Below are 14,630 nucleotides of genomic sequence, written 5' to 3' on the forward strand. Positions count from 1 at the left end.
AACCATGGATTCTCAAAGTTTAGACATTTATTCTACCGGTTAGTGAGATTCCAGGTTAATTACAGACTCGAAAAGCTTTGGAAAATGGTTCACAAAAAAATATAGGCACGAAAAATCACGTTTTTTTTTGTTTAAACTGCATTTTGGGATAATAAATAAATTTTTTGTGGAATTTCATTGGCACCGTCGGAAAGAGGAGATCTTAAGCAATAAAAATATATATGTCACAATTTTTTCTAGTGTCGAATAGTCTTAGTTATTGGCCGTTGAAAAGCAGTGTACCGGTAGTGGCGTTTTGGCCGTTTAAGGGTTAAATGTTTTTAAAACTGTAAAAAAATCAGTTTTGTTGGAAATTGCTCGCTTTTTGTGCGTTTGGAGAAAAAAAACACATTACAGACTCTATTTCCGGAAGTAATAAAAAAATATTTGAAACATAAGTCCGGGTTTCAGGGGGGGGGGATTCCTCCCCCTCCTGGATTCACGCCTCAACTAGCGATTTTTTCAGAAAAAGAATCCGAAAAAAACCGAGATTGGCAAGCACTTTTTTAGTGAAAGTTGGTTAAAACTAGGCGTACATAGCTAACGATAAGAAAATATGAGCACTAGCTAAGCGTTTACACATTTTCTTATATATCAACAAAACTTCTTTGTTGCTAACTATTCAAAAATGAATACTCTTTTTAACGTACCGTATATTTATTTGTTATTAAGTAAGGATTACAATATTCTTGAGAATTGGAATCGAGAATAAATGAATAAAACAAAAATTATAATACAATATTATTTTATATCTTCCTGTGTATTCCTGACATTCATTTATAATGGAAGTACAACCTAAAGTTGATAGGGAAAACAATCAAAACGGGATTTTTTAGATCGAATAATAAAGTAGATAATAATAAATATTCACTTTATTTAAAAAATGTCAGAGCTATGTGTCATCAATTTGCTAGAAATCAGTTTCACTCCCACTTTTTGGGTCTTTATGAGTAATTTTAAATGTAATTCCATGTATATGCACCTATACACATATTGATGTTCAAAAAGTTTATCGCAATTTTTATTTAATTGTAGTAACGTTGTTGAAAGAAATTGACATACTTAGACAATTAAGATCTTATGATGTTATAGATCCTTTATTAAAAATTCTATGTTTCGAGAGTCAAAACGCTCTTCTTATCAGGAAACAATAGTTCTATATTGGTCAACTTATTATAATTATACAATTAGTAATGAACCCATCCTCTCAAATAAAACCTTCTCTATTATCAATCTGTGTAAATTTTAATATGTTATTAAAAAGATTTTTTTATAGACAAAAATGGAGCAGAACACAAGTTCTGTCTCTTATTTTAAATTCCAACTTTTATACTGTAATTTATTATAATTCTTAAATATTATTTTTAACATGAAGACTCTTATCATACAAAAATCTTTTTAATAACATATTAAATTTCACTCAGATTGATAATCGAGAAGGTTTTATTTGAGAGGATGGGTTCATTACTAATTTTATAATTATAATAAGTGGACCAATATAGAACTATTGTTTCCTGATGAGGAGAGCATTTTGACTCTCGAAACGTAGAATTTTTAATAAAGGATCTATAACATCATAAGATCTTAATTGTCTGAAGTATATCAATTTCTTTCAACAACGCTACTGTAATTTATCATTATCACAGACAAAAAAACATCAACACCGGATCAACAACATCGATTTGAATTAAGTACAATAATTTATTTTATTAAGAAATAAAAAATATATATATTCAAGGCATCAAATAATCATGTAAGCCTGAGTAAATAGGTCAATAATAGTGGCACAATACAATTATTTCTTATTTAATTAAATTATTTATTTATAAGTATTCAAGAGTTCACAATTTTTGAATATATAAGATGCCTGATTCTGACGCACAGACATTAGGTTATTCAAAGATTAAATGTTCTTTCTTTCATGTTTGTATGTAATCCCTTCTATGCTCCTATGGCTTTCTGTAATGTATGTTATTTCGAACAATTCGTCATGTTAAGCGATGGGTGGCGCCCCTAGCGACCAGAAGAACATAATCAAATTTAGTATCAAAATAATTCATTCAAATTTCTGCTATCAAATCCCATGCGCATGTAATCGTCATTATAAATTTTATACTTAATTTATCGTACATTCTAACATTTGTAGATGATAGATCGCGGAGACTCAGAAGAGAGGGAAAATCTTGCTTATATTCAGATCATATTTAATATTGTGGAATTATTGGAGAAACTGAAAATAGTTTATACATAATGTTTCTTTGTGTAAAAACAACAGAGTTGCACAGAAGTCTTCCTCACAAAGTGAAAGCTGTTATAGATGAAGAAAAAGCAAACATTGTAATAGATCAAAAAAGTCATGGTTATGTTGTTTTGTTGTTACTCTTAATTCATTGCACAAAAATATTCTCTATATTAGGTAATCTGTGTAAAATAACATCAGCGTCCGATGATTTGCTTTTACAGTCAACTACGCTACACTTGTATATTATTTTTCTGCAATATTTCACATCCATTGTACCACCATTTTTCTCCAAATAAGCAACTAATGAATTCTGCAATGTTTTAAATCCGTTGTTTTGATACTGCATTTGATTCTGTTGTACTGGCCGCAAGGGGCGCCACCCATCGCTTACATTACGAATAGTGATAAAAATATAGCGATTGCATTTGTATATAATTTCAGGACATACTAAAAGACAAGCAGCAGGAGATTGAGACTCTTCGTAAAGAGAGAAATTTGGAACGAGAGAGAGTTACAAAAGCTGCTAGTCAGGCAGATCAGGCCGAGCAATCTGCAATAACCCTTAAAAAAGAATATGATAAGGTAAACTTTTGATGCATATTTTGATAAATTTTATAATGTAAAAATGTAGCTTTTGAATTTGATCAATTTTTAATCGGATAATATTATTCTACAATTTTACTTCAAATTGAAAACATTAAGGGCATGCGATACTTACAAAATTGTCGATTTTAACAGTTTTAGGTTCCCCCGGCTTTTTTTTCTAGAATAAGAAATATTTTTTTTGTCAAAATCAGGGAAATGATAGCGATAATGCTAACAGACGTCCCCGCATACTTTTTTATGATTTTTTTTTGTCAACAAAATTTTGATTTTGCTAACAACGTGTGTATATTTTGAGGTTATGTGTGTTATAATTCTCCCCTCTACCGAAAAGAATCTTTGAGTATATACTAAAAATTCTTTAGGTCAAAGAAGCTCAGAGAAATTCTCCGCAGGCACGCAGGTAGATATTTTTAAAGGTCCAGGAAGCTCGTATAAATGATCTGAAGGCTTTAAAATATCCTTTCCGAAATCGATATAAGAATGCGATCATAAATAACGAGCAGAGAGGCTATCTCAATAGAGTAGCCGACACTCAAGGGTCCTTTTTTAAGCTTTCGGATTAAAATTTAGAAGTAGATTTTTTTAATTTCATAGTTAACAGCCTAAAACATAATAATTCGGAATCTACGGGTTTCGAAGACTTCAGATATCTAACTTTTTTTGTTTAATGATTAAAATTGGAATTAATAGAACGTTTCTCGTAAATGGAATGAGATACGCCAAAAAAGACAACATTTTTTAATTCTACTAGAATTTTTCATTTCTGTAGAAAATTTTTCATTTTTGTAGAAAAAAAGCCGGGGGAACTGTACCCGATTGACCACACGACGAAGTATCATATGCCCTTAAAGTTGCACGATTTTACACTAAATTGTTTTCAAATGATTACTTTAAAATCAAGTAAAACATGGAACAAATCCGTAGTGACAAATCTTAAGTAAAATATCCCCTATACGATATACTATACTGTATATGTACTACAACTTAATATTTTACCGTGTAAAGCACTTCTAATTAAAAAACATTTTGTTTCAACTCTACCAACCCTATGCAACGATCGTTTAGGATTTAGGTGTCGATTTTTTTAGCATCTGGGCCAGTGAACTAATTCAACAGTTAGCGCTCCGATCAGGATGGCTGACATTTGTATTTCAATGCATGGGGGAAAAACATTAAACAATAAAAAATTTTAAACTGTTCCTAAATTTGTACCAGAAACATTTTTTTTAGTAATAATAAGCGTAGCAGTAATTAATCATTCGAAAATCGTCACGGCAACTATAGCAGCTGAATGGTAGTAAAATCCAATATTTGGAACAGCATTCTGAGATATAAAATTTGTTATATCATAATTTATTTTCTGTTTTTATTAAATAATTATCAGAATTTAAATGTTTACAATTGTTTTAAATTATATAGAATTATTATCTATACAACTTTTGTCAAAATTATGAATGATTGAAATACATAAACCCTCGCCCTACCGATGGAAAGTCTCATAATATTCTGAGGTGAAAAAACCTGGCCCGTTTCAGGCTATCTGCAGGCTAGATTTGAATGATTTCGTCTCTAGAGATAGTGTGAGAGTTTTGGGTTCTTTTAAGAGTGAGGCGACGGTGATTATATAATGGTCCTATTGTATTCCTCACGTATCGGGCAGGCAGAGTTACTTACAGTAGTTGGAACTCACCAACCCGACTCCATTTTTTTAATTTTTCTTTAAATTAATAACGCTTTTTTTTAATTTATGAATTTTGTCATTATACACCCTACCGAAAAGAATCTGAGTATGTACTAAAAATTCTTTAGGTCGAAGAAGCTCAGAGAAATTCTCCGCAGGCACTCAGGTTTAGAGGTCCAGGCAGCTCGTTTAAATGGTCTGAAGGCTTTAAAATATCCTTTCCGAAAACGAAATAAGAATACGATCATAAATAACAAGCAGGGAGGCTATCTCAATAGTGTAGCCGACACTCAAGAGTCCTTTGTTAAGCTTTAGGATTAAAATTTAGAAGTAGATTTTTTTAATTTCATAGTTAACAGCCTAAAACATAATAATTCGGAATCCACGGGTTTCGATGACTTCAGATATCTAACTTTTTGTTTAATGCTTAAAATTGGAATTAATAGAACGTTTCTCGTAAATGGAACGAGATACGCCAAAAAAGAGAACATTTTTGAATTCAACTAAAAAATTGTATATCAGTATATAAATAAGTATAATGAGAAAATTCATCAATACAATAGAATACAATAGAACCATTATATGACCAGTGCATCACTCTTAAAAGGACTTAAACCTCTCTGACTATCGCTTGAGACGAAATCATTCGAATCGATCCAGCAGATAGCCTGAAACGGGCCAAGCTATTTCGCCTCAGAATTTTCTGAGATTTTCTATCGGTAATATACTAATATACTATTTTGTAGTTGAATTCAAAAATTTTGTCTGTTTTCGCGTATTTTATTCCATTTTCGAGAAACGTTATTTTCATTACAATTTTAAAAAGCTAAACAAAAGTTAGACATGTGAAATAATAGAAATTATTAGGCATTTTCACTTCATCGTCAGCTAAATTCACTTCATTGAATGCTGAGGGGAAAATAAGGTACCAAATGCATGGGACGAAACTTTAGTTTTGTTTTATCATCATAATGAATAATATTTACTATAATTTTATTATGTCTTTAAATAGTTCCTAACAAATAAATACTATATTTCAAATACACTTATTTAGAAAAAACTAATTTTTACGAAGATATTAGCAAAATAGAGCAAAAATGGACCGAATCTCGTGCATTTGGTCCATTGTTTTCTCCTCAGAAAGCAACGAAGTGATGTAAGTTGGCCATTGCAGTGAAAATACCTCATTATGTTTTAGGCTGTTAACTTTGAATTAAAAAAGATCTATTTCTAAATTTTAATTCGACAGCTGAACAAAGGACCCTCAGTGAGTGTCGGCTACTCTATTGAGAGCCAGATAGCCACTCTGGTTGTTATTTATGATCAAATTCTTGTTTCAATTTCGAAAAGAACATTTCACAGCATTCAGACCATTTAAACGAGCTACCTGGATCTTTAAAAATATCTACCTGAGTGCCTGTGGAGAATATTCTTTGAAGCTTCTTTGAGCCGGAGAATCTTCAGTGAATATTCAGAGATTTCTATCGTTATTTTTCTGTTTTTCCAGGTTTACAAAAAAAGTTTCGAACTCTTGAAGCTAAAATTTTTTCCTTTCGAAATTATAAAAACGGAACCGCAAAGTGAAATACTTGACGTGGAACTATTTGAATAAAAAAATTTTATAAATTAAAGCTGACATTTTTTTTAGATTTAAACGCTCAATAAATAAATAGTTGTTAAATTTTTATGAATTGAATCAATGAACAAATTAGTAGTACAAATTTTCCAGTTGTTATTCACACATCAAAAATTGTTTTGAAAACTTTATCAAATATCGTCTTAGATTTATTATTTAAATAGAAAATATTTTTAATATTCAGGAAGCTTAAAAAAATGTTTGTATCGTCTTGAAACCTCTCAAAAACCTAAACAGCTTGAAAATTTTATTTCTCGATGTTAAAAAATCTATTTTTTGTTTTAAAATTACTTATGATCTCCCAAATTAGTTTTTAACGATTGTGGATATCTTTTGAAATCTTTTTTAATATTCTGCTAAAATTAATTTTTTTAAATAAAAATTCATTATAATTTTTTAAAATCTTTTCAAGTTAAAAATTATGTTTGAATCTTCAAAACTTATAAATATCTCTTAAACTTACTCGAATTTTTATTAAATGAATAACTACTCAACTGTTATTGATATAAAAAAATCAACAATTTCACTTAAACTAACAAATTGTTTAATAATAACAATCGAAATTTTAAGGTTTAAAGTTTCAATGTTCAATTTCAATTTTATTTATCATTGGTTATTTTATATTAACAGTCAAACCTTTCTAAATATTAAAAAATTGTTCTTTTTCATCATTACAAATTTCTCAATTAAAAGGGTTAAAAATTGAATATCCATATCTTTTGGTACGATAAAAATGGACATTTTCTTCATTATTGTCATAGCCTGAGTTGCAACCAAGAGCTATACACTTATGTCCCATGGTTTACATACTTATTATTTTGCATACATTTAATGAAAAATATAGAATCTTCACTGTACTACACGTTCTTTGACTTCTTTCTATGAATTTCTCCGATAAAATTCATGTATTTATAACTATTGGTAAGCTTCGCCCATACAACACAGTACAAATTTTAGCCGTTCAAATTAGAACGCCAACTGTCGGATTCGTTCACCGACTGTACGCACAGTGGGACGGAATCCAGAAAAGCTGGCCAAAAGTAGAAAATGCTCATAAAATGGGCCAAATTTTCTTACTCGGGGGTTTTTGGGGTCGCTGATGACGAATCCGAAGTCAAAATTTAAAAAAGAAAATTTCGGATCCAATATGGCGGATGAATATGCTAAATAAGCATTAGATTTTTTTCAAAATTGGTGTTCTATCAGAAGAAAAATTTCTTTCCTCGATAAACCGATTCCTTCAGGAATGTCATCGCCTGATATAACTAAAAATTTAAAAGAAGTGATTATTTTAAATTTATACAATAATATTTTTTCTATGAAATTTAATTTTAATTTATCTTATTAATTTAATGTTTATTCATTTTTCTGGCATGTAATATTTTTAACTTTATTGATTTTTGTTATAAAATATATGATACATTTTCAATATTAATTTTCGAGAGATCAATACTGTAGTGTATTCGCACTCTAATAGCATTGGTTTTTTTATGGGTTTCAAATACACGCTTAAAAATGAAAATAGTTTATACTTGGTTTTTATTAAATATATGCATGATAAAAGACCCAAAATCTTATATATTTTTAAATTAACATAGCCTTAAATGCTATTTCTCACCTTTTAAAAGATGTTTAGCCAAACATGTGCAAATACAATATTATTTTATTTTGGGTAAAACTTTAGAATAGCGGCCTCTCCCGTATAACCCTTTAACATAAAAAAATATCAAAAAGCTGTTAATATTTGATGAATTCTAAATGAAAAAGAATGGGGGAGAGCATTTTTAAACCACATTATGATTTTCTTTACGAAAAAAAGAAGCTGAAATGCATCTTGCATACCTGACTGAAATCACTATACTATGGCGCTCATTATAGGTGATGTTTACGTAGCGCACTAAAAAGTATAAACAATTAAAAAATTATTCTTGTATTACATTAAATATGATATAATAATGAAATTATGAATCATAAAGTATAACAACTTGGGAATTTATTGTTATTAATGGCTTTTTGATTGGGTTACACTCAGGTACGTAACTAACATTGTGGCCAGTTTTTTTAAATATTAGATAAAAAATTCCTCGAAAATGCTCTTCCCTCGCCATTTTCATTTAGAATTCATCAAATAATAACAAGTTTTGGATATTTTTTACGTTAAAAGGTCATGCGGGAGAAGCCGCTATTCAAAATTTTTACTTTATTTTGGAGCATAGATTTGAAATCTATAATGAAAAATGGCGATTTATCAGAAGAAAAAATTACTTGAGTCTGATTAGGGCTTTCTAGATCTTTATGCCCATACTATTAATACATTACTGTTTACACTCTTTGGGAGGCGGGCAGTTACGGGCAGCTGGATGTTCGATTGTCTGTTAAAGACCTCCTAATCTAGAACGTACGATAAGGCCGGCCGCAGAATGCTGCAGAATCTTGAAGGTTTTTGAAGGTTTTCCATTTTTTGAATTTTAAAACGGTCAATTTCACAAGTTTTGGCGTAACTTTTAACACGACGCTCACTTTTCTGGTCCGTAATCGACACAACTTGCTTGCACGAAGGCTACTTTTGAACTAATATATCTAAGCAATAATTAAAACAATAAATGAGATGTTAAATATTAAGGTCTTGAAAGAATCCTTTATTCACATTATTCGACGTTTCGAAAACTATGCGTTTTCCTCATCAGGATAGTGTCGTGTATATAAAAGTTCCTTATATCATGTCGAGTATTTATGTATATGTATCCTCAATTCTCCTTTTCTCAATTGTTCTATGAAAAAAGTTGTACAAAATTAATATAATAAAAGAAATTTTTTTCTAATTCAAATTCGGTAAAAAATGAAAAAAGGGATTTATATTTACCTTTAAGTCATCTTCATTCCAGGTTAGTAAATTAAATAAATTTTATTGTTTATTTTTAAAACACATTATATTATAAAGCAGATATAAAAAAGCAGTAGATAACTTTAAAGACTACATTTTGGTAAGATAGAAACAAAAATACGTTTTGCTCCATTTTTCAAACAAGAAAAAGAGAAAGAGGACCAATTGACAGGGAAACACAGGGCAATGCCGTATCACAAGTTTGGTAATGAGGGTTCTAAGAAGAAGGGAAGGCAAAAATTACAAATAATTGGTAAACATGACAAAATAGTTATTTAGACTATTGATAAATTATTAAATATGAATAAAAAGTTACAATAATATTTTTATTAAACTCAAAATTATACAAAATTCATAAATTTGAAAAAGAAAATTAGAAGATTAGCGGTTGGATTTGTATAAGAAATCGATAGTTGTACATGCAAAGAAAAATAGTAAAATTGGTTAAATTAAAGTTGAATCTGGTAATACAAAATTAGTTAAATTAGTTAATTTCAAATTTTATTAATTATTTTCTTTGTTTTTTTTATTCCTCTGATTAACTTAAAAAATCAAATTTTGATTAATGTTTTAAATGAAAGAATGCAAGATTATGTTATATACTGGGCGATAATTATTTAGGGGTTTTGTATAAAATTATCATGATGTTCTTTGATTCTCGTAGAGAGTAATCTATCAGTTTGGCCAACATAACACTTTTCACAATTCAAACATTGAATTTTGTATACAAAATCAATAAGTTGGAAATTGTCTAAAGAATCTTTGCCTAGTTTTATAAATTTATCTAATTTTAAATCTAATCTAATTTGTATCTGTGTTATAATATAATGTGTTTTCAAAATAAACAATGAAATTGATTTAATTTACTAACCTGGAATGAAGATAACTTAAAGGTAAATATAAATCCCTTTTTTCTTTTTTTTTTAATTCCTACCCTACCGAAAGAAATCTCTGAGTTTTCTTTAGCGAAATAGCTTGGCCCATTTGAGTCTATAAACAAAGTCGATTTGAAACAAAATAGTCTCGGAGATAGTTTGAGAGATTTGGGTCCTTTTCAAGATCCTTTTAGTGGTCCTTATAAGAGTGGTGCGACGATAATATAATGCTCCTTTTGTATTCGTCACGTACTCTATTGAGATAGCCTCTCTGCTTGTTATTTATGATCGTATTCTTATTTCAATTTCGGAAAGGATATTTTAAAGCCTTCAGACCATTTAAACGAGCTTCCTGGACCTTTAAAAATATCTACCTGAGTGTCTGCGGAGAATTTCTCTGAGCTTCTTTAACCTAAAGAATTTTTAGTATATACTCAAAGGTTCTTTTCGGTAGGGCACTCAGACAAATAACATCGCTTTCCAACATCTTTTATATCTTGATTATATCTAAGCAGGTATAAGGGTTGGGAAGCCCTAATGGGCAAAATTGAACCTTCGGGACATTTGTCTAAAAGACCCACTACCTGAAATTTCGAAAATCAAACGCTGGTTTATGAACTTTTGGCCAGCTTTTTGGGAATCCGTTCCACTGTGGGACGCTAAGAAAATCACAAAAGTGGGTGCGATACATGGAGCAAAACACTACATTGGAATCAATATTTCACTTTATTAAAAGTCTGGTTAACTTTTTTATCACTAGTTTCGTCAAGATATGGAAAAAACTGTGCAAGATTCGGAAAGTGCACTTGCCATATTGCTCGATGAAAAAAAAAACCTTGGAATGCAATTGGAAGAGGAGAAAAGAAGATGCGAAGATCTTCTTTTTCGCTTCGAGGAAGAGTCTATTTACAAAGATGACATTCAGGTAAAACATTGGCAGTTTAAATTGTTTCTGAATATAAATACTATTTTCAACTCACATATGTTTTTAAAAATTAGGAAGCGAATGCTGAGATCGAAATCTAAATTGAACCTTAAGATCCATGTTGAGTAATCTCGATTAAATGTATATACTCATTTTTGACTTTAGAAAGCCACACAACTAATGTTCCTAAATCCGCTTTAGTGTAGATATACTTTGGTACTAGCGTCATATATATATATATATAATTTTATACAGGTTTATTATGTATAGGTTTTATTACTACACTTTCCTGTTGTTTCTCCAACTGGAATTTATTTCATTGGTGATGGTACATATAATTCTCTAGAGGAAAAAAGATTCTTGTATTTTTTTAATTTTCTCACCGCTCTAATTTCATACCTGTGGCCACATCTCACGACCGTAAGATGGGTAGCCACGGGAAACAACGAAAACACAAGTCAGTCTGGTGAAACCCTCGAGTTCGTTACTTGAAGTATTGGAATATGTTGTCAAGCCTCGAGTGTGCATAAAAGCAACACTAAGGTGGAAATGACACCGTCCTGACATGCGAAAATAAAACTGTACTTAAAATAGTCCCGATGATCTGAGGAAAGCAAAAGTTTGCTCTTTCGAGAAGGGCTGATCTTCTACGTTTCTGTAAAAATTTCCGTGCATTTTCCAAGCCAAGGGCCACGGCCGCTTACTCCGCGGCTTTGTAAAGGAACGCTCTTTTGCCAATCATCTCGTGTTTCCTGACCATTTTTAGAAGAGGATCTTTGCCATTTGTAACGATGTAAGCCGTACTCAGAACAATTAAGTTATGAAGACATTGGAGATTCAGAAATCCGCGTCCGTCTTAACGGCGTGAGATGTATAATCGCGGAACGGACGAATTGATATGAAAGCTCTTACGTGTGGCAATATCAAGGACCGTAAGCTCGTTCTTCGTTCATTGAACCACCCCAAACGTTGAAAGGGTTGTACGGAGACGGCAAGCATGCTAGTCGCAAATGGGCAGTCATTTCCTCCACGGCTACCTGCGTACCCTTCCCCTTCCAGTGTCCATTTACACTACCCCTCACTGGATTCGAAGTTGCTCAAGGCCCACGATGTTATGTCCCCTGTGGAGAGATAACCCCTTTGTCTTCCAACTTATATCTATTTCTATATAAAGTATATCAATATGTCCAAGAAAATCACTGAAATATAGAAAAATAGATTAATTCCGATCTAATAAAGTATAAATATGATATATGAACATTTTTTAGACGATAAATGATACAATTTTCCACTTTTTAAGTTATGGTGGATTAATCATTGTTTCAAGTTCACAAAAGTAACTGTTTGAACTAGTTATTATTATTATTATTATTTATAAAAATATTATCTTGCAATAATTCTTGTATGTTACAGTTTTTTCTAAAAAATTCCACTTTTGGTCCACTTTTAAATTGTAATGAGATAATAATTAACTTAAGCTAACAAACGTAAGTGTTTCAGGAAGGTATTGTTTTTTAGAAATTGTTGATGTACGTTGTTCGTTTTAGGGTCAGGTGAATTGATATCAATTAAGTTGTTTCAGACGTTTCGGCCCACAATCGTGGCCCTCGCCGGTGAGTTTTAATCAATCTTTGAAAAGTACAATTTTCAACAGCTTTACTAACGAAAAAAGCTATAGAAAATTTATTTCGAATCACATCATTAACTCAATAGGGAGCTTGTGAAAATTCAATATTCTAATTGAAATTGTTGATAATCTACCTATATTAACGATTATATTCTCAAACTCGTCGTAATGCCAGGGATTTCGTCGACCTATTAGAATTTTCAATCAATGTATCAGCGTCAAAATGGCGAGGAAATGGGTAATTTGAAAGACAAAGGCATTATATTCATGGGGGATCTAGCACCAAGGGCCTGAAGCAACTTCGAATCCAGTGAGGGATAGTGTCGTTGCGCAGTGGAAGGGGAAGGTTTCATAAGTAGCCGTGGAGGAAAAGACGATCGCCCTTGCAAATACCTTGTTCAACGCCGATAGGTTTGAAGACCAAATATGTCGAAGAAGATGCTTGTACCTGCTTCGGAGATACTCCTTTACTGATCTTATGACAAGATATCTCATAAGGGGCCTTTCATAAACCACGTGATTTCGTTGGGGGTGGGGGGGGGGGTTGACGAAAGGTTACTTTGGTCTACACGGAGAAGCGGGCGGGTCCGAGCCTGAGTCACGTGGTTTTACACTTAGCTTTTAATAAAACGCATGATCAGAAAACAAGTTTTTTGACTAAAAACAATAATAAGTTCAAAAATATGACAACACGAAATTAGATTTTTAACCCAGAAAAATGAATTCTTTACAGACAAAAAAATTCCAACAAAATACTTGAACTGTCGACTGAGACTACATTCAACTTACGCAGCGCGTGGGAACGTATACTGTTATGTCTAACTCGCCTGTAAGCAATCATTTGTAATCATCTTAAGATGATTTTTTGTGTGTATGTATAATTTAGATATAGTGATAACGTGGTACCCTCTAGCGTAACAATCTCAATTTACTACGAAATTATTTATAATGAAAAAAATGGTTACGATATTTTTTAAGTAAATGAAAAGAACTCTTCAAACCCCTATATAAAAGTCTAGTCGGATGGTCCTAAAAGAAGTTGCATTAAAGTGTAGGTGAAAAAAGCACCTGAAAAATTGAAAACTTCATGACCCTGTATATTGACAACCGTTTGATAAATGGACCTATAGTTTCGTGAATTGGCCCTTATGCATCTCAATTTGTGTGGATGAAACTTCAAGCTTTCCAACAGGCAGATGATAAGTCTATAAGAGGTTGAATCGAAAGCTTTCCGGCAGTCAACCCAGGCTATTGACAGGTAGCGCTGGTGGGCTGTTGCGTTTTTTTCAGACGCATTTTTCAATTAGCAGGTTCTCTCGGTAGCCTGCTACACCTTTTGTGAATATGCGCGCCAGATGTTATTGTGTAGAAGTGAACTTCTTCAACCAGAAGTTCTTGATACAATCTGGTCCTACAGCGGAAATGTTCTTCAAACCCCTCAATGCTTTTTTCCATGTTTCGGCAGTTATTGTTGGTCGGGCGAAATTGCAAACCCCATCCAATTTTCTAGTTTAGTTGAGGCAAGCGTCTTTTATCTTTTGATCCATCGTCGGTTTTAGTCTTTGATTTGTATCAGCCAAAATTCTCGTAACAACATAAACTGACCACTGATGGTCCAGAGGTCGAACTCCTCTGAGATATCCTCACGAGGGGAGGCATCCATTTCAGTCAGGTTTTGGAGCTTAGGAGGGGACTGGAAGTTAATATTCCGTCTTTTCCTGAAATTGCGTCAATCTCTCACGAGGTGCCTGTTTTCGCGTTTGGTCTTAATGTCGCTTCCTCCTCTTCGTGTGTAGCTTCTTTATACAACGGCTGGAGAAGTGCTACGCGTACATATCCCTCTTTCGAGAGGTAGACGGCTTCATTTTACAAAGGCTGATACAGAGCGTGGTGAAGCTCTGGGTGTTTCTGGCACCGCAGAGTGTGCATACTTGCCAAAAAGCTTCAGTGAAGAGGGATAATTCAGGCTTTTACACTCACACATTCATACACATACACACACACACACATATATATATACGAGGGTAGTTCAATAAGTCCTTAGAATGAAGTGTAAAAACAATTTTTTTTGGGTAAATTTTTTTTTATTTTTCAACATAATCTCCTTGGAGCTCT

General features: G+C 32.0%; 1 protein-coding gene across 6 annotated transcripts in view; it reads left to right on the forward strand.

Moving 5' to 3' along the window:
- The window catches only part of LOC117181915 (restin homolog), a 143,660-nt gene that overhangs the window by 105,365 nt on the left and 23,665 nt on the right, over window positions 1-14,630 (forward strand). For all 6 annotated transcript variants that reach the window (XM_033374939.1, XM_033374940.1, XM_033374938.1 and 3 more), the window contains 2 exons: window positions 2,723-2,863; window positions 10,724-10,888. In XM_033374939.1, coding sequence (XP_033230830.1) covers window positions 2,723-2,863; window positions 10,724-10,888 — 306 coding nt within the window. The remainder of the gene's footprint in view (window positions 1-2,722; window positions 2,864-10,723; window positions 10,889-14,630) is intronic.

The sequence above is a fragment of the Belonocnema kinseyi genome, chromosome 10 (assembly GCF_010883055.1).
Source record: "Belonocnema kinseyi isolate 2016_QV_RU_SX_M_011 chromosome 10, B_treatae_v1, whole genome shotgun sequence".
NCBI classification, from domain to species: Eukaryota; Metazoa; Arthropoda; class Insecta; order Hymenoptera; family Cynipidae; genus Belonocnema; species Belonocnema kinseyi.